This window comes from Podarcis cretensis, assembly GCF_951804945.1.
Source record: "Podarcis cretensis genome assembly, chromosome: 6".
NCBI classification, from domain to species: Eukaryota; Metazoa; Chordata; class Lepidosauria; order Squamata; family Lacertidae; genus Podarcis; species Podarcis cretensis.
Genome location: NC_137175.1, coordinates 16210027 through 16231037, shown reverse-complemented (window position 1 = coordinate 16231037; position 21011 = coordinate 16210027). Strand labels below are relative to the sequence as shown.

General features: G+C 43.3%; 1 protein-coding gene across 1 annotated transcript in view; it reads left to right on the top strand.

The window, feature by feature from the left end:
• The window catches only part of RTF2 (replication termination factor 2), a 55640-nt gene extending 37740 nt beyond the window's left edge, over positions 1–17900 (top strand). The window contains exons 6-9 of the mRNA XM_079979859.1: positions 11370–11483; positions 13779–13833; positions 15251–15343; positions 16895–17900. Coding sequence (XP_079835985.1) covers positions 11370–11483; positions 13779–13833; positions 15251–15343; positions 16895–17085 — 453 coding nt within the window. The 3' untranslated portion in view covers positions 17086–17900. The remainder of the gene's footprint in view (positions 1–11369; positions 11484–13778; positions 13834–15250; positions 15344–16894) is intronic.
• The last annotated feature ends 3111 nt before the right edge of the window (positions 17901–21011 follow it).

Below are 21011 nucleotides of genomic sequence, written 5' to 3'. Positions count from 1 at the left end.
GGCTGGCAGAGCAGCATCCAGCAAAGATTTTTATGACAATTCCACCCATAGTGACAGACTATCTGCGGAACAGATATCTGCCTCCCTCCCCTTTAGAAACAAATATGGCTGCTTGTAGAGCCATAGGAGTTCCAGAAAGTGCCGTCAAAGAAGGTGGCAATGTTGCACTAGAGTTTTGTTTTTGTTTTTTTAAATGAAGCTTAAATGGCCATATAAGTACAATAAAATGTGTACGTTCCTGATGGTGCACAAAAAAGTTCTCTGTTGTGGGCTTAGCCCAAGCAGACATGCTGTATGTCAAAATGCTTGAGGCAATAAAACAGGAAACTGCCACTTTCTGCCCAGCTTTTCCTAAGCCCTATCAACCTTTTAAGTGCAGTGTGTGTGTGTGTGTGTGTGTGTGTGTTTTAAAAATCCTGCTCTTAATATGTGATCTTATTCATATATAAGTATTTGCTTTCTTTTGTCTCCTTGCTGTACATCCCTGTTATGCCCACCTGTAAACACTTCAGAAAAATATTTGGGTTGTATCCAAAGTAGTGCTATGTGAATGCTCCATCAGTGGAAGGCTTTCTTGTTTGCACAGTGCTTTCCTCCTCCCTCTGTGCACACCTTAAATCTGTACTAGAGTTTTCCCCAACCCTCTGGAGTAGATTTGGGGAGGGCACAGGAAATGGCGAGGGAGGAGGATGTTTTGTTTTCCGAGTGTAAATCCTTGGAACGAATGAATTGGATACCATCTCCTGAGTCTTAAGATACATTGCTTTTGATGAGTACTGAAATTTGTGATGAGACGTTATCCATTTTCCTTCCCCACTAATTTTAAAGATATATTTTCATCATGACTGGAACTGGACAGTTCTACGTTCTAAATGCGTTGTTCTACGTTCTAAATGCGTTGTTCTGTCTTTGAAGAGTTGCTGGCCTGCATAAGATTGTATTCTGTATTTATGGCCCTGCTACGCAAGACATTAACTTTTAGGGCAGCACAATTAAAGAGAAGAGATTTGAGTCATAAGTGCAACAGTTGATTGGTTGGCTGGCTGACTGCAAGTCACTATGGGTTGCCCTGGGCAACATAAAACAACCAACATATTTAATTAATAATAAAACAATATAGCAACATCATCTGTAGAACCGAACTAGATATCATTGTGCCTTTTGCCTCTCAAAAAGCATGAAAATCCCCTAGCTGCAACAAAGCTGCAATAGCAAATATCTGAGTCTGCTTGTGGGCCTCCCTCTGTGGTAAGGGGGCATGTGGGGCAGCCTTCTTTCTGTTGGCCCCCAACTTGTGGAATGAGCTCTCCTCTGAGATGCACCATGCACCATCTTTGCATGTTTTTTTGAACAATTGATCAAGGAAACACTTCCTAGTTAATACAGCCCAGACACTGGCAGAGGAAGAGGAGTGCGGGGGGAGCGCACCGCCCCTGCTCTTGGGTTGAGCGGGCATTTTCCTTTCTGCGTTGTTCTGTGCTTCTGCTTTTTGTTTTCGGTTAGCTTTCTGGTTTTTATTTTATAGTTGTTTTAGTGGTTATATTTTTTATCGCTCATCCTGGAGCCATTTGGTGAATGGCGGACTGTAGGTATATACAGTATGGCACGTTTTCTGCAACATAGGAAGTTGCATTATTTAAGGCCAGTCAATTTGCCTGTCTAGCACAGCATGGCCTATCTATCCTGACATCCTCAGGATGTGGTGATAGCCACCAATTTAGATGGCTTTAAAAGGGATCTGGACAAATTCATGGAAGATCATTCTATCACAGCCTGATACTGAGGATTCCAGAAACAGGTGATGACCTAACCTTCCTGAAATTGGCTGTAATGCAGCCAGAGGTTGTTGACCTTACAGGGTGAACCGCTGACCTTCTAGAGACTAGCTAGAAACTGTTGTCTTATACAGCTATTCCTGTTGGAGCAGGAAGGCTCATGGGGGCCCAGTTGATACCATTACACTCCAGAGCTGCTCTGTACTGCTGCTCTTCTTCACAGGAGAGTGGAAACTGACTGCCTCTGTGAGTAGGGAAGATGGGTGAGAGCACTAGGAAGTGATGGTGTCTGCTGCATCTTCCCCAAGGTTAGATGGAACCTACCCCCACCCCCTGCAAAAGAACCTCACCTTTTAGCACATGAAATATCACACACACACACAACAACAACAACAACAACAACAACAACAACAACAACAGCAACCAATGACAACCCCACTTCTTTCAACTCCCTCAGACTGGGCAGACCAGTTTCATCCCTTCCCACTTTACCGGCAGATATGTTAGAGTGGCTTTAAACACAGTGCAGCCCAACTATTCACCAAGGACAAGCCTATTCCAAAGAATAGAAGGAGGACAGCCTTTGTACATTGCATAATAGAACAACAGCTGCATTTATATGGTTGATTAACCTTCTTATTCCAGAATATAGGGATTATATTATTTCTTACAGGATAAGTAGGAGAGGTACTAAAATGTTGTCTGAGTGAGTTTGTTTTCCTCTTCCTGTCCCTTTCTTCCTTTTGTTTCATGTCTTCTTAGGTTTTAGATTTTGAGTGGGGGCAGGGGCTATGTTATTTTTATTGGTTTGTAAGCCACTCTGAGAGCTTTTCTGGCTAAAGACTGGGGTATAGATGTTTTGAAGAAGTAAATAATTTAGGTTCATGTTCTGTGAGTCTGCTACTCACAGTGTGTCAGCCTCTTTATTTATAAATGAAAACAAAAATTAGAAAAACACAGTAACTCTCCAGTCCTCTTTCTTCCAAAGAAAACTTTCCCTGTGAAAGTTGCCCAGAACTCCCTTCAACTCCAGGAAGGAGAAACAGCACAACTACACAAAAACCATGAATTGTTGAAAAGCCTCTTGTTTCCTGAACATTCTTTTGCAACATCCTTGTTTATGTTGGCACAACAATGGTTTTCACTGCTTATTCCAAGGATTAGTCTTCAATAAATAACCTATGGACTTTATTGCCCTTAAAAATAATTCTTTAAAGCCTTCTTTATAGTTATGGTTACATTACTCCAACCTGTCTTAGTTAACTACATTAATGCTTGAAAAAAGGCTTAATGTATAGGAAAAATCTGTTAGGGCATGCATAGTGAGGAGAAGGGGAAATAATCCAGTGCTTCCAATCCAAGCATGAACCTCTATTCCTGTATGCAAACTAATGCTAAACCATGGTTTATGACACTGTGATTTATTAAATCATTGCTCAGTGTTGTGTGTGTACATGGCCCAGCAGCATAACTGTTTGGTTTTGTTTCTTGCCAGCAAACCATAATCTGAATCCATAGTTTGTTGTTGGTTTATGAACCTTGGTTTATTTTAACTGTGGCTTGGTGTCATGTGTAAACGCAATACCCTTCCTTAACCATTGTTTGCTTGACCCCACCCCAGATGCTCTGCAACATATATATGATTGGGCATGGTGCAGAACAAGAATGGATGGTGGTTGTTCAGATGCTTCTCATCTGAACAACCACCATCCAATATTTGTAACCTACATCATTTGAAACAGGATTCTCAGGCTTCTGTGTAATTCCAAGAGAAATGAACTGCTTCCCAGGTTCTCTCAGAAGCCAAAACAGGATGAAATCATGCGTGCAATTTGACTTGACGACTGCAACATTAACGGCATTCTTGTATGTGTAAAACATCAAAGGAGTTAACATGTGACCTCAAACTACCTCTTTCAGTGGAAGCAGTTGTCTTTTGAGAAATCATGGAATAAGCAGATGTGTGAGTCAGCCCTGAGAGTGACTTAAAACCTGCTGCAATGTATAGTGCAGCAGCCTTGGAGCGCTTTTATTGCCTTTCTCCTGCGGCACTCTGCAGTTTAGTTAGCGCCAGACTCAGAAAACTCCTGACAATACCTATAAGTGGATCCTGTTTGTGCATAGGGTAGAATGCCAAAAACAGTAGCCAGAAAATCCCAAGAACGCAGGAGTCTCTTTCAGTGGCCAAGGGACCAGGGCACCTGGGAGGTGTCTCCTAGGAATAACAGCATCAAGGCAAGAGGAGTCCAACCTGGGCTTGTCTATCACCTAGAATAGGAGCCATGGCAGGGGGCTCACTTCCCCACTTTCAGTCTGAAAGAATGCTCCGATCTAACAACCTGTTGCTGTGAGGCTGAAGAAGCAAGGGGAAGGACCCTCTAGTCCCATCCATCAGCCAAGGGAACAGGTGTCCGCAGCTACTATTCAGAAAAAAGAACATTAGCAAGGGAAGATCCATCTTGGGGCCAACTGGATTTCAGTTCCCACTTATCTTATAGCTCTTCCCCTAGAGCAGTGGTTCCCAGTTAGGGGTCTGGGGACCCCTGGGGGTCCGCAAAACACTCAGGAGGTCTGTGGCCCCATTCCTTGCTCCCCCCCCCAATTTTTTTGTCATTTTTGCATGGCAATACCACAAATTTTATGGTCTGTTTTAGCGCTGTGTGGTTTTTCAATATATTGGCCAAAATTGGTTTTGAAATCACACAGTGATAACAATTTTGACGTAACTACCATAGAGTAAACAAAATTTTCAAAAGTAGGGGTTCTGTGGCTTGGATTTTGAAAAATAGGGGTCCTCAGTAATTAGCTAATTGGGAACCACTGCCCTAGACTTAAATAACTGATTTTTCTCCTCCAGCTTTTCTCTCCACTTCCCTTCCCTTGTTTGTATGTATTTGTAAGCTTGGTGACAGTGCCTTATATCTTTTCCTTTTTTAATTTATGTGTGGTGATTTTTGAGATGAGAACTGCTTGGAAACGAGGATGAAAATATGGTAATCAGTAAAAGTTTCAAAGCTCTTAACTTAATCTGGGGGAGAGGCTGAAATTCAGGAACTAAAACTCATAGATTGGGGCAGTGGGGCAGAGTTGGGGAAATGGTGTGGGAAATTCCCGCCCAACGATCTAGCCTTTTCTTGAAACTGCCCATGTGCTTTCAGACTGCATTTCCTGTTGCCAGTTGTCCTAGAAGCGTATCTTAGAAGCAAATCAGAATCTTACACATCACAGGTTTCTTTCTGTGATGCACTGTTGTATATTAATAGCCATACATATCTGTATATTCCTGCATTACAAGATCCTGAGGTGTATAGGTCCCTAAGGAGGCACCCTCAAGATTCTGTCAACCTTTGACTGTTGACCGTGATGGATGAGAGCATTGTTGCATTGGAGCCCAACAACATCTGGAAGCACATGGGTACCCCTGCCTTTGGGGTCTTTTTAAGCATGGCATCATTGGGTGGTGTAATGGGGTATGGGGTTGCTTGTGCGTAAGGCGCAAACTGCTCCGAGCTGAGTAGTTTGATTAAAACTTTCCCCAGGCTGGACAGTCAGTACATCGTGACTGTCTCAATCACTGGCAGAATCCGTCAGTGGACGTTTCCTGAATTTCTTCCAACATAGAAGTTCTTTCACACCCAATCGACGCCTGCCTTCTCTGCGCGAAAGCTTTCTGCGCAGAGTGGGCGTCCCCAGAGGAGGTCCCCTACTCTCCCCGCTGGCTTCACTGGAAGAGTCCTTCTCTCCGCAGCTCCCTCACACTCCCCTTCCTTCCTGGCGTCACGTCTATTTCCTTCCCCAGAGAAGGTTTCCTCTCTCTCTTTGCTGGTTCCCTCTCCAGCATCATTAGGGAGCCTCACCACCACCCTTGGCTCCGACGGCAGTTTCCTGACAGGTGGTATTCAGTGAAATAGTTACAGTGGTACCTCGGCTTACATACGCTTCAGGTTACAGACTCCACTCACCCAGAAATAGTACCTTGGGTTAAGAACTTTGCCTCAGGATGAGAACAGAAATCGTGCTCCGGCGGCACGGCAGCAGCAGGAGGCCCCCATTAGCTAAAGTGGTGCTTCAGGTTAAGAACAGTTTCAGGTTAAGAACGGACCTCCAGAACAAATTAAGTTCTTAACCCGAGGTACCACTGTACTGGCACACAATTAGTCTTCCTCACTCTCCTTCCCCCATGCATCCCCATAATCACCTCAGATCTGTTCCAGAGGAAGTCTCAGAATAGTTTTAGGAGGGTTGCAAGCAGGAAGAAGCACAGAGAAGTCCCGTTCCACAAGGAGAGACCCATGTGCTAATGGAATGTAAGCCTTAGTGCTACATTGAATACAATACAACAACATCATCATCTTCATCACCACCACCACCATCACTACTGCTGCTACTACTACTGCTATTATTACTATTATTTCTGGCATTGGTGCCATGAGTATCTTGCTCATTTTACCTTTATGGTGTTCTGCATTTCTGGGAGCATTCTCAAAGACAAGACTTCATCTGTGTTCAGTCACAGATCATACTTTTGATAGTAAGCGATAGAAAAGTAGACATTATGGCACTCTAGAACACTCTGTCCAGAGTCCAGTTACATCACACTTTTTAACAGCTCTAGTTGTTATATTTCTTTTACATAGCAAACTCATGCGGTGGACAGGTGCAGGGACCTAGCTATTTTTGCCAATGTGCAAGGTGCTGTATAAATCATATTATTAGCCATTGGTCCTGGGTGAGTGATATTGCCGAAGTTTAGCAGCGGCTACAAAATTGCTCCAGATAATTAAATGTATGATAGGATCTCTGTGACTGTTAACAGATCTTTGTATTCTGGCAATGAGTTTACAACACAAGCATAGAATTTCAACCATCTTGGCTCTCAATTTTTTAAAAGGAAATCTTAAAGGAAATCATGACCAAAGCACTCTCTGATGAAGGCTCGTAGCGTAAGTGTGGCTGTTGGTCTCAACTTCCAGTGACCATGAGACTTGGGGACCCTCCCCAGTTCCCAACAATGATTCTGTGTCCCACACCTCTGCTGCCAGTGTGTGCTCAGCCTCCTTGCCCTTTTCCCCTCCGTCACATTTCCCTTCTTGACCTGTGCACTCATAACATTTGCAGAACAACTAACACAAAGAAAATACATACACAAGTGTACCAAATTGGAACACATTGTTCTGACAGCAGAGTGTGGATTTATTGTGGTGCAGTATACACCCAGACTACTAAAAGAGATACAATCTCATGCTCAACGTGTCCCTAGGCTCTATTCGCTCTAAGCAAGTAACACAGGATTTATCTGAAGACCCTGTAACTGCCTTGTACATTGAACATCACCTCTGAAGGGTCAGAAAATGCATTATGACAGCAGAGTAACAGCCGATCAAGTAAAACAAGTACACTTACCTGCAAAATGTAGAGTGAAAGCACAGAGACAGGCTTGTTCTGCAACCACACCAAGACCTTCTCACTTAAAATCTAACTTTGAAACTGCTGCCTCTCTGGAAACATGCAAATGACTTAAATGTGCTTTCAGTGCCTTCGAGCTTCAGGACTGTATTTCAATGGCTTCCTGTTTCGTAATTGCTAGGAAAGCTAGAAAACAACAACTGGAATACCAAACTATAAAGCTGAATGCACCCACCATTAAAAGATACTTGATCTCCCTCTCTCCTCTCTCCCTCTCTCATTTTTTCATCCGTTGGCATCACCTATCCACGGATGTGTGCTGGCTTCCTGTCATTATGAGAAAAGCATTGCTGTTTTTTTGTGGGTATGCTTGCAGATGCTATCAGGATTTTGTGTCTAAATGAGATAGTAGATAGCAAGAGACAGGTGCAAATAGCAAAGAAGCCAGCAGCAAACCTGTGCTGTTGATCCCCTTTCAGTTCTGAGAAGGTCAGCAACTTTTGAAATTCCCTTTCCTGGAGGGAAAGCCCAGCATTTTGTTATTTTATTTTATAATATAATCCAAATCCAGACTTCAGGTGGGCTGCTTTCACCTCTCAGTGGCATCACCAGTTGTGCATCTCCTATCCACCCAGTTCTCCACTCTTCCCACAGTCTCTTCCATGCTTTCTCCCTACTGGTTTTTGTGCCTGGAACATTTTTCCAATTCTGCCTGTCAACAGTTGTCCCGTATTGCGTATGTTTTATGCTTAACAACAACAACAACATCCTCTGTCCCAGTTTGCAGTGTATGGACCAGTATTCGTGTGGTTTTGCCTTACTAATTGTATTCCAAGGTTAGTGAAACTGAGAAAGGGCAACAAAACGGAGAGCTAAAGGCTACAACAAATTGAGATCCTATTAATGATTCAGCAGAACTGGCAGTCAGAGGAAAAAGAGCTCTGGATGCATGTGTTTTGGAAATGTAACTCTTCCCTTAGTGCTGGGATACAGGAGTATGCAAAAGCTTCAGTTAGTAGTGATTTAAGTTGCAACCTTCAGGAGGGGGGAAAACCCCCCCATTGAACTCAGTTGCACTTTCTTCTCAGGTGATATGCATAAGAGTGTGCTGTTAATTTACATCTCAGTTCATTGAATATGTTGCCATCATTTGTAACTCTAAGTTCATCCTGATGAATCACGCACCTGTGCTTGTCTCAGATGACCTTCTGCTTGCATGCAGGAGATCCCAGGTTTGATCCCTGGCACCTCCAGTTTTTAAGAAAGAAGAAAGGTAAAGGGGAAAGGATCAAGTACCGGGTACTGGGCAAGACCTCTGCCAGAGACTTTGTAGAACCCCTTCCAGCCAAAAGGGCAGCACTGGCTAAAGCCGCTAGCTGGTCACAATTGTCTGGATGACAATAAGGCAGTTTCCATTGTTCCTGCACCTTTTCCCCATGAAGCTCCAAACCTAGGAGGCTTGAGCCTTTACCTCCACCTATTCCCACCCTCCAAATATTTAAATTATGTAATAACAAAAGATAGATTCTTCAAAAAAACAAACCCCCAACCCTTTTTTTTTGAAAATTTGCAAAATTCAAGCTACTTTTTTTTGCAGCATTCCAAGTAGCTGTACTGAAGCCTTGTCCACAAGTCACCAGCAGTCCTAGGAAGTGGCCCCACATCCCCAGCTTCTGAGATTTTTGCAAGGCATTATTGCTTGGAGACTCTCAGTTCAATTTTGGAGCCATAAGGATTAGGAAAGATTGAAAACTTAAGCTGCCTGCAAGTGTCGATTCTGTATAACCACCTAGTGTGTTTCAAATAAATATGCATTATTATAACACAAAGCAACATTAGCCTTCCCCTACCTGTTGTGTTCCAGCTGCCTTCAGCCTCTCAGCCCCAGGCAGAATGGCTGTTGGTCAGGAATTACTGGACATGTAATTCAAGACACCTGAAGAGTACCAGAGTGATGAAGGCTGAGCTAAATGCATCTTTGGTCAGAGGGGGGCAGGATGTGGTTCCTGTGCATATCTGTTTATTAACAGTGTATGTCTCCTTGGTTTAAAGGCCTGAGTCAGTGCTGTTTGGGGCAACTTTTCATAGGGCTAAGGCTTTCCCTTTTTTAATGCTGCTGCTGCTGTAAGACTCTGCTTTCTTTCCCTGCTGCTCGGGGAATTGTTGTGTACAAGATCAAAATATATTGGTATAGATCTGTAATCTTGTAGACTTTGCTATAAATAGCTGCCAGACATGTCAGATTAGCTGTTGGCAAACAATAATGCTATCCGGTATTGTGGCTCCTTAAGCTCTGGCAGCTATGAAATGCCATGAAAAATTCGTGGGTGAGGATGCTGTTAATTATGGGATGGACACCTGGCTTCTCTGCGATTTTATTCCAATTTCACTAGCATAACAGTCCGTTGACTTGTATGTTGTTTTATTGGTTCTTTTTAGATACATATAGTTCTTGTATGCAAATTTGTATGTCTCATGGCTGGACAGATTTTATTCTGATTTTGACAAGGCAAGACTGTTGGGGGGTTTCCCCCTTAGAAATATATTAATTACACACTTTTTCATCATGGATGTTTAGAACAAAATGCAAGCAATAAAATTCTGATATTCCCCCCACCTTTGCGGCTCAATGTCGCTACACCTAGGTACTTCTCTTTCTTTGCTCTGAATTTACGGAGAAAGGTGAACTATTAAATTATTGTGCTGTTGTGTTTTCGCAATTGTGTTTTGCTTCTCCTTGAACAAAGTACCATTTTCCGCTTTTAAATATTCACCTTGTAAAAATTACTAGACCTTACGGTGTAGAATTCCAGTTGAGAAGCTGTGCCGCATCATGGACAGAATCGGGCCTGGGAAGACCTGGGTTCAAATCCTGGGTTGGCCAGCTAGATGGTCTCAGCCAAGTCATGTTTTCTTTTCTTAAAGTTCTAGTAAAGATAAATAGATATAGCAAATATAATGACATCATTAAATACACCTGTAAAAATGGCTATTTCCTCACCTCCCCAGTCATGTTTTCTCAGGATAGAATGCGGTGTCCTCTTTTGACTACTCTGAATTCAGTGAAGGAAGGGTAGGACAGAATGTAATGAACTAAATAGTTTTGAGCCAAGAGTAGCTAATCTTTTTTGCCCAAGGGCAACAATCGCCCTTAGCCCAACCTTCCAGGGGCTGCATGCCAGCAGGGAGTGTGGTCACCATGCAGTATCTCGCAGACACAGAAGCATCACCACCCTCAGCTGAACGGAGGGGATATAAGCCTCTTTCCACCCTAGCCCGTGTCTCCTCTATTTCCTTTTTGCTACTGCCATCAAAGCGCTGTGATTTTGGAGCTCAGAAAAATTGCTCAGTGGATCAGATCAGGCCTTTGAGCAGGAGGTTAGCCCACCCTGCTTTATGCCATCTAAAATCACGAGGGGCGGGGGGATAAAATCCATGCTGAGTTAATGGAACGCACGGCCCCAATCCAGAGGGAGCAAATCAGTCACATTTGCATCCTTTTGCAATCAGTAGCACAATTTGGTTGCAACTTACTTATTTCTCATTAATTTCAAAGTGACAGCAGTTGGCTAAACTACTAACTTGCTTTTGGAGTGGGGCCTATGGATTGAGTCCAGATTGAGCTAGTTGCCCTAGAAATCAATGGTGCTTTGGTTTATTGTGACTAATTTTTCAGATTGATTTTGTTGTGGCCCAGAATGTGGTTAATCCTGTCTGGATCTGATCCTATATTTACTTTGGCAAGTACCATGATTGCTTACAAAGTGATCATTTAGACAGTGGAATGGACTCCCTCAGGAGGTGATGGGCTCTCCTTCATTGGAGGTTTTTAAATAGAGATGGGATGGCCGTCTGTCATGGATGCTTTAGTTGAGATTCCTGCATTTCAGGGGGTTGGACTAGATGGCCCACGGGGTACCCTCAAACTCTACAATTCTATGATTCTATGAAATAAAGAATTAAGCAATCCTCTCAGTCAAGACACAGGCTTATTGCAAAAATGGCAGAGAGGGAGAAGGAAGCAGACTATGCATGTTTGAATTGTAATTTAATTTTGTAGTCAAGCAAAACTCTCCTAATGTAGCTTGTGCCCTTCCTTTTTTATATACATTCAACACATTACATTGCCCGTATGTGGTCATAAAAATATAAAGCCTTGTTAACCTTTTTTCCCTTTCCTCATGAAAGTGTGGGGCCTCTTTTCAAGACGATGACGTGATTGTACTTAATGGTACAAAAGAAGATGTAGAAGTGTTGAAGAAAAGAATGGAAGAGAGAAGGCTTAAGAGTAAATTGGGAAAGGTAAGAGCTTTGTGCATTTTCTGATGTATTTGCACGTGCATTTATGGAATACTTCAAGAACACAGTATATTACAGAGTTTATTACAAACAGCATTTTCAAAATCATCTCCATGGTGGCCTTGGGCCGGTCTCCTGTTCAAGTGGCCAAAGCCCCCAGCATAAAACTGTAGGTGCAGCTCATTGAATCCCAGCAAATATTTATATCAAGTACAGCTCGTTGTTTTTCAATTTCAGCCCTCGTTAGTCATTTTTAATTAGATCAGAGATAAGTAATTTCTTTGGCCTTGCCACTAATTTAATCCAGCTCCTCTTTCAAATGGAAATAGTTCTTCCTTCCTTCCACAAATGCTGTCATCAAAATAAATAAACCCATTGGTTTTCCTTTTCAAATCAGTACCCAGTTGTTCCATTATCCAGCTGCTCTTAAGCAGAACTGTCACTCTTCCTTGACGTAGTTTATGTTTTACATTTTACCCCATCCTCTTCTCACTGTTAGGGATAGGAAAGTGTAAAACCAATCAATGTGGTCCAAGCTACATGATAACTACTCACACATTTGCACTGCATCCATTGATCCGGGGTTCAGTTCATTTTACCCCCTAATTCTAAACTTAACAAGCATGTAGACGCGCCAGTACGTACACACATTCTGCAATGTACAGAGTATCCCTTCATTTACTTAGATCCCTCCCCTCATGGCCTTAATGACCCTCATTGTACTCATCAATATAAGAACCACAGTTCTATCTTTAACTTCTGAGGGTGTTGCTGGTGTGCTAAAATAGCTTGCAACGAGAACTTCCTCTTGCAGGGGCCTCCTTTCCGTTTTGAATCTGGCTTCCTATTTGACATGATAGTAAATCAAACATGGCATTCTGCAAGCAGCGTTCGTGTTTCAGACTAAAATTAGGGCAGAGCTTTTTTTCATGCTGAAGACTTGATGCCAAATAAGCATATAACACTGCTAGGCATATCTGTGTTGGGATTAGGAAAGAGAAGCAAAGCAAAGCAGGGCACCTTTATAGGTATAGCTGAGAGACCAGCAACATTTGGCAGGGACTTGCAGCAATCTTAAAGGTACTTGTGAGCCACCTTTGAGGATAAAAATTCTTTGACAATATATCGGTCTCATTCCCTAGTTGCATCTTCCTACCACATGTATTTTAGTTGCAAGACTTTAGTTGCCTCTAAAACTGCTGCACAGGAAGGTCTGATGCATTGCTGCCACCTCCAGGAAGACATGAATAATCTGCAGAAAAGGGAATAGCTCAGTGGAATCAGTGCCTTTCTTGCAGCTAATAATGTATGCAGCAGATCTGTGCAAACGGGTGACCATCAGCTGCATATGGAACCAACTAAGTGCTTCATAGTGTCCTGCTTTTTCTGTCTGCCTCAGGCTGCTCAAAGAAGGCAGTTATCTGCCACCTCCTAAGCCACACAGCATGGCTTGTGGTGTGCATCCAGCCTGGCAAGTCCGAAATTGAGCAGGCCTGATGCGTTCTAACATTGTTTGGGGTGTCTTCACTTCAATCCACTGTAATATTGCTGGGCCATCCAGCGCTAATTTTTATTGTGGCATTTATTTATTTTTTGTCAACAACCCAATTCATCAGGTGAAAGGGCTCATTGTCTAACCATAATTAATGGTGGGTGTAATTAATGTCTGTCTGTCTGTCTCTCTCTCATGTTCTTATGTAGGACTCGCTGTGCTTTTCCCATTCAAGGGGCTGCTTAGGTCCATACCTGCTTAGTTTTGGCAATGCTGCAGCCTCAGATGCTCCCAGACTATTAACTGGATCTCAAATAAGATTATTTTAAACAATATTAAAAAGGGACTTCAAACAGCTAGCCAGCTAAGATTTCCAAAGGAGACAGGCAGCCCCTATGGAGAAAGCCGTGCTCCTAGTGTTGGCTTAATTTTAATTGTGTGGATAATGGAAGAAAGAACATATCTCTGTGTCTCTCAAGGATGATTAGAGTTAGTTTCAAGGATCAGAGTCAGGCTATTTTTCAAAACATCTTGATCCTGCAGGCAGATAAGCCTGGCCTTTCTCTTCAGGGATTATTCTGTCTCATACAGTTTGCTCCCTTTGCACGTTACAAGCCTTATATGCCCACTTTTAAGGGAGCACAAAGTGGGCACTGAATTGTGTGAGTGGATTGGATTGTGTAGCGATGTAATATGAAAAAAGCACTGAGTAACCTTATGGCAAAGTTGTGCCGATGGAACTGGTGGATTTGTTACCAAACACAGTGTGGGCTGTTGTCACTCATGTTTGTCTCCATTGCTTCCAGAAATCCAAGAAATCTAAGGCAGCAGAGACCACTGTGAAACCCGAAGCTGCTGAAGGTAAGATTGTGTCCATGTGCTGATGCAACAAAGTGCTATTTCAGATTACTATTCTTTTCAGTGCAGTAACATGCAGCTATTACCTTTGTTGGCCAGAACCCACACATTTTCCTTCAAGGTAGCACTGCTTTTGCAGAGAAACCAACTTTTCCCAGCACACACAACGGTATTATGTTGCTAGGATCACCCCACCCCTGCGGCTAGCACCTCTGTCTTGATTCATTAAATCTGCAGTAGCCATGCAAACATGATACGCCCCTATTGGCTAGTTACAGTGATGGATGACCTTTCCCTATCCCTATGCCACTGTGTTCTTTTAAAAGGCCATTTTGCATGTTGTTTTGACATAAATAGGTTAGAAACTGTAAAAAAAAGAGTAACAGTAAATAGAAAGTTGGGTGCACATTATGAACTAAATATCCCCTTAAGGAAAAACAAAAGTGATAAACATAACTAACCTGCAGTAATGCTTTTCTCACTTAACGGATTCTCTCCCTCTGCCCCACCCCCCATTTTTAAAGGGACAAAAAATAAAACAAGGAGCCTGTAGGTAGATCACACGAAGGGGCAAATATGGACTTCACAGGACTTTGTGCTTAGAAGATATTGGCCAGATTCACTCACAACATGAAGCCATGGTTTGTTTGGGCAATTTTGTTTTTTGAAACAAATCATGAGTTAACCACGTTGTCCCACAAAGGATCAGACAAACAGTGGCTTGTTTCTCCAACGTTTGATTTGTTTTCCAGCTTCTGTTGCCTCATGCCTTTGGAATTTGTGAAATGCCTGAGTTACAGAGTCCAGACCTAACCATGGTTAAGGAAATGTGCTGAGTTCACATGTAACACCAAGTCATAGTTAAAACAAACTAGGGTTCATGAGCCAACAACAACCCATGCCTTCAAAGCGTCATCTCTTGGCAGTAAACAAGCTTGTTAAGCTGCTAGGCAGAGTTTGCATGCCACAAAGCTTCTGCTAACCTGGCCGTTAATTAAGTACACAGGTGCTGATGCAGTGAGCCATTTATTTTACGCTCTCCCCCATCTGTGTAACATTTAGTATAACTTATGCCTTGATATTGTTATGGTTCTACTCCATGTCCTTGGCTTATGGTGGAGAACATTGGATATCATGGTGTTACAGCACATATAAGGCAATGCAGAAAGGGACTGAAGGGAACTAAATACACAACTGTCCTTTTCAGTGGCAACTCTCTCTGTGTTGATCATTAATTGGTCCAACTCTTGAGTGAAGATTTATTGTTTAATTACTTTTGGTTGCAGTGCTCTCTTGCTGAACAAATATTTTGCTATTGATTTTAACAGGATGCAGATTCCACCTCTTTTCTTTTTAATTTCTTTCTCTCTCTTCCTGTTTATGTGGGTTGTTTTTTTTTAATTATTTTGGTCTTTTTAAGATTTGCCTACATCATCTCAAGTAAATACTGAAAAGGATACAGCAAACATGAAATCCGGAGAAAATAGAAGCATTGCCTTCTGCAAGAGTACAGGTTAGTATAAAATTTTCCATACAGTTTCATGACATTGCATTCAGTAATATTGTGGATAATCCTTTATTAGCCATTTTCAGCCAGATGTTCACCTAGAACTCTACTTTGAGCTGGTGCAGCTGTAACTGGGACCATCTGTTCGTGGAAAGATGAGGGCTGCATATGAGTCGTGGAATGGCAGGCTCTCCGTCATTTGCCTGTTGAATGAATTCACCCCTCCCTTGCATTTCCGCTGCTGCCTTTAACCATGGTCAATTGTATCTATGCCAGCCATAACCAACGTTAACACTAGGAATATTAGACTCTGCCTTGTACTGAGTCAGCCTGTTCATCATATTGTCCACACAGACTGTCAGTGGCTCTCCAGGGTTTCACACGGAGGTCTCGTCTCAATCCTTCCTGGAGATGCAGAGTCTTAAACCGGGGACCTTTTGCATGCAAAGCAAGATGCTCAACCACTGAGCTTAGTTGTTGAAATTAGCGAGGGAAGGGAGCTGAAAATAATGCCAATACAGTTCACATCTTTTGTTCTAGGAGGCTTAGTTTAGTCAGAATTGAGTATAAACTTCCAGAGTCAATGCTAAATACATTATTTCTGGTAAATGAGCCACCATAGCCACTAGAGGGCTGTGAAAATTTGTGTTCCAGGCTTTTTAGACTCATCCACCCAGGAACTGTCCTGAAACTAAAGGGGTGCATTGGTTGCCAGATGTGATTCCCCCCCCCCCCAGCTCTCCTACCCCACTAAATTGGTGATCTGGCTTTAGATGCTTCCCTGGTCTTTGTGGACTAGCTGTGGGTGCAACATAACTCTCTTATTTGCAAGGCCTAAGAGCTTCCATGAGCCATGTCCTGTCTAGTTGTGCTGACTACTTAAAAAAAATCCACACACCCTCCCGATTTCAGGACTTCCAACTGTTTGTGAGCCGTCCTTTGGTGTCCGTGTTTTTAACAAAACCAACTGTTCCAGTTGCGGCATGATTTCAACAAGGTTGGCTCCAGTTTGAGGGGTGGGGACCCTAAACAAAGTGCCCTCTTGTTTGGCCCTCCTGTGTTGGTGGGCCTTGGTAAGCTTATTTGGTGGCAGGAGCCGCAGGACTCTGACCTGCAACAGGCAACTGGGTTTGAGAACTATCACTGTCATTTCCTATGGTGCAGCATCACCCTGGACTCTTTTGAGAAGAAAATTGGTGGCTTCCAGACCTAGTCACCAGATGCTGATTTGAAATTGTTTTAAGGGAGAACCAGCGTAGATATTGGCTGGAGCGCTTGGATCCTGGCAACTGCTAAAGGGTGCCAAGTGCCAGCTGTGCAAAATAGAAGTTTAAGCAACTTAATCTTGACTTTAGTTTGAACAAGCCTTAAAAAGAAATATGGGCGTTGATCATCCCTAACCATTGGCCGTGTGCACTGGGGCTTATGGGAGTTGCAATCTCAAACAACTGAAGGGCACCAGGTTGGCAAAGGTTTCTTTAGTGTGGTGCTTGTGTGTCTCTACATGCAAGTTTCGTGGGTGAAGTTGACGCGTGTTCTGTTTGCTTCATTCTGTAGCAGTCAGCGAAAGTCCATCGTCTTCATCTGGAAAAAGCAGCAAAAGTTCATCCGAGGGCCCCAAGCGATCCTTCGCAAGCAGAGGAGAGAAATCAGAAGCATACAAATCTATTTTTACATCACACAGCTCTGCCAAACGCTCCAAGGAAGAGTCTTCCAATTGGATTACGCATACAGCATACTATTTCTAAAACAGAAAAGTTTCCAGTTTGTAGCAGGCCCTGCCCTTTCCCACCCTGCTGCAGTTCCTCTTACAAGGGAGGACTTAGTTATTTGGCACCGAGTCACCAAGTGCGATTTGCTGTCGATTTAGAAGGACCATCCATATATAACTATGTAAAGTAGAATATAAAAGCAGTTAGCAGAAATCAGTTTTTTGGGTTTTTTTAAGGGATGTGTGATTTGAACAAGTACTAATTGTTAGGGTCACAAATGATGTGCTCTTGATTCCACCTTCTGCCCGCCCCCGCCCCCACAGGTCCTGGTCGCTTTGAATAATTTGGATGCATGTAGAACAGAAACAGGTGACCTGCCCACATCATCTACCTTACATGGGTACCTTCTGCTGTCTTTCAGGCATCCTGACTTTCAGACCTTCTTTTGCATGGAAATGTAGATTGTGGGGCTAGAGTAATTAGATAGGAGACTAGCATGACCACTTCCTGTCCTGTTCTTCTCCTTGGTTTGCTAAAGCTTTGTCTAGGTGGGTCAGGCTTCAGCAAACGGAAGGTGTTCCACCATCATCTTTCCCAAGTGTGAGGAGGCTATAGCAGAAGCCAGCATCCTATGTTCAAGAGGGCTGTGGAGTGATGAGCCACAGAAAACAAATTCTTGGGGCCCCCCAGCCCAGAGTGTCCATCTTTACCCTTGCCAGCTTTATAGAAGTGATACTGTTGAATATTTAATTTTGGTTTCTATTCCTGTCACTTGTCAGAGAAATAAAGCAGAGCCCTTTGTGACTTTTCTTGCACACCTTGTACTTACAAATAAAAGCACAGTATTCTAATATTGTCCCTTGATTGCATGGTTGAAAGCTGTCCAGCCCATCCCACTTTCATCGTAAAAGGTTTTGGAGATCTTGCATTAGAAGAAACGCAAATGGGAGGAGAAAATGCGTTAGTACTCTTCTGAGACATGTAAGAGACTACAGTTCATCAGAGATGCTGTTGCTGTAAAACAGGCGCAGGACCTCATGCACAGCAACCCCAAGTCTGGTCGTCCCACTCTGAAACCGTGAGGGAAGGTTGTAGTATTTGAGACTTTGTAATTTAGAGAAAAAGCAAGTAGGAGGTGATTGACATAAATAAAATAATGGCATGGGAAAAGTAAATGGGGGGGGGAGGTCTCCCTCCTAACACTTGAATTCATGGCTATCCAATGGCACTGAATGTTGGACGATTCGGGATAGATAAAAAAGCATTTCTTCACACAACACGTAATTAAACTGTGGAACTCACTCCCAGAGGAGCCAGTGATGGCCGCCAAGTTGGGTGTCTTTAAGAGGGGATTAGACAAATTCATGGAGGAGAAGGCTGTCACTGACCACTAGCCATGCTGGCTGTGCTCTGCCTCCACAGTGGTGGTGGTTGTTGTTTAGTCGTGTCCGACTCTTCGTGACCCCATGGACCAGAGCACCCCAGGAACTCCTGTCTTCCACTGCTTCCCACAGTTTGGTCAAACTCATGCTGGTAGCTCCGAGAACACTGTCCAACCATCTCGTCCTCTGTCGTCCCCTTCTCCTTGTGCCCTCCATCTTCCCCAACATCAGGGTCTTTTCCAGGGAGTCTTCTCTTCTCATGAGGTGGCCAGAGTATTGGAGGTTTTGTCCATGGAGTTTTCTTGGCAGGGATACTGGAGTGGCTTGCTGGTTCCTGCTCCAGGTGGATTACGTTTAGTCAAAACTCCACTATGACCTATCCATCTTGGGTAGCCCTGCACAGAATAGCTCATAGCTTTGCTGAGTTATTCATGCCCCTTCGCCATGACAAGGCAGTGATCCATGAAAGGGGCCTCCACCGTAGGATACAGTAATGCTTCTGAATACCAGTTGCTGGAAACCTTTGGAGGAGAGAATGCTCCTGTGCTCGGTTCCTCCTTACAGGTTTCTCATGGGTATCTGGTTGGCCACTGTGAGACCAGGATGATGGACTGAATTGGCCACTGGCCTGATCCCGTAAGGATCATCTTATGTTTTTATTAGGAATCTTTTGTTTTATGTGTGTGTGTGTGTACACCCCCAATTAGCACATGTTGAACAATTAATGAAAAACGTTGACAACCCACTGGACCTACAGACCTATTGGTCACAAATCCCTAATTTAAATGAAACATCAACACCATAATTTTTAGAGGCTTCGTTAGGACCTAGACTTGTTTTGAGTGGAGATCCTTAAACGGTTTTCCATGCAATGTCACATCACCACCTCTTCCTGTGCACAGCGAGTGAGAGGTAAATTAGTCCGGTTAACTCATTTTGAAACATGTCCCGAAATGCAATCGGGGAAGGTTGATTAGAAATTCAGATGACTCTATTTACACTCTGCTAGGATTTCTGATAGGCGAGTGCTGACTGTAATGGCTGCAATCGTTTGCCATTTTGCAAGCATAATTAGCCATGTTTTCCACACAAGGTTCTGTCATGTAATTTGCATAATACTTCTCTTCCCCCAACTTGTTAACCAGTAGGAAGCTTTTTGCCACCTTTCATTCCCGCCCCCTACCCCAGATCAAAACATTGTGAAGTTTGCCACGTTTTCTATTTATAAATTTGTGCCTGACATTTTCTTCTGTGTTTCTTCCTCTTTCCTCCTTTCGTTGGTTAAGCACAGAGGCAATAAGCTTCTCCTTGTTTGAGGCACACACACTGTGGAAGTCTAAGCGTAGTGTCATTATGTTTTGACATCACTTTTAATTTTCTCCAAGGGAGCATGCTTGCCTTGGGGAAATAACTGCTAAAAATGCTTATTTGAAGCTTAATTATTATATATTTGGCTCACAATCTAAAAGGAGAGCAAATTCCACTTCATAAGCAGGGTGGCACCAGCTTTCTATATAGATAGAGGCTGACCAGAGAATTGTGAACGTGTTCCTTCTCTCTCTTCTATTTCTGTGCTCAAGACTGGGCAATAGAGTTTGCCCAGAGAATGGGCCAGCTTGTTGTTGTTGTTTAGTCGTGTCCGAATCTTCGTGACCCCATGGACCAGAGCACGCCAGGCACTCCTGTCTTCCACTGCCTCCCGCAGTTTGGTCAAACTCATGTTAGTAGCTTCGACAACACTGTCCAACCATCTCGTCCTCTGCCGTCCCCTTCTCCTTGTGCCCTCCATCTTCCCCAACATCAAGGTCTTTTCCAGGGAGTCTTCTCTTCTCATAAGGTGGCCAAAGTATTGGAGCCTCAGCTTCAGGATCTGTCCTTCCAGTGAGCCCTCAGGGCTGATTTCCTTCAGAATGGATAGGTTTGATCTTCTTGCAGTCCATGGGACTCTCAAGAGTCTCCTCCAGCACCATAATTCAAAAGCATCAATTCTTCGGCGATCAGCCTTCTTTATGGTCCAGCTCTCACTTCCATACATCACTACTGGGAAAACCATAACTGTTACTATACGGACCTTTGTTGGCAAGGTGATGTCTCTGCTTTTTAAGATGCTGTCTATGAACTTCTTTGGACATGCAAGGCGGTAGCTGGATGTTGGTAGGCTGCAGCAGCCAAGCAAGCCCCGTCAAGTGCAAGGAGTCTGCCAAATAAACCAAGAAAACACAACGAGAGTTGCAGTCAATGGCAATCCAAAAGACCAAGAATGCTTTCAAACACAAATACATTATCTCATCAGAAAGGGGGAAGCCTCTAGACTCATCCTAGAGAGTGAGGCTGACGTTCACAAACCATTTTTGCCAGTTCATTTCTCCTGCTGTTTTTAATTTCAAGTTAGGGTCAAGGGAGAACTCTCTCCAAAACCCCAGAGAGCTGCTGCCCATCAGTGTGGGCATTACTGAACTAGGTGGATCAATAGCCTGACTCAAATGAAGCGCAGGAGCACTTCATGCTGCAACATTATGTTGCAGGTGACACCTGTGAATTGACCCACCTCCGACACTGGAGGAAAAAACCTAATCGGCC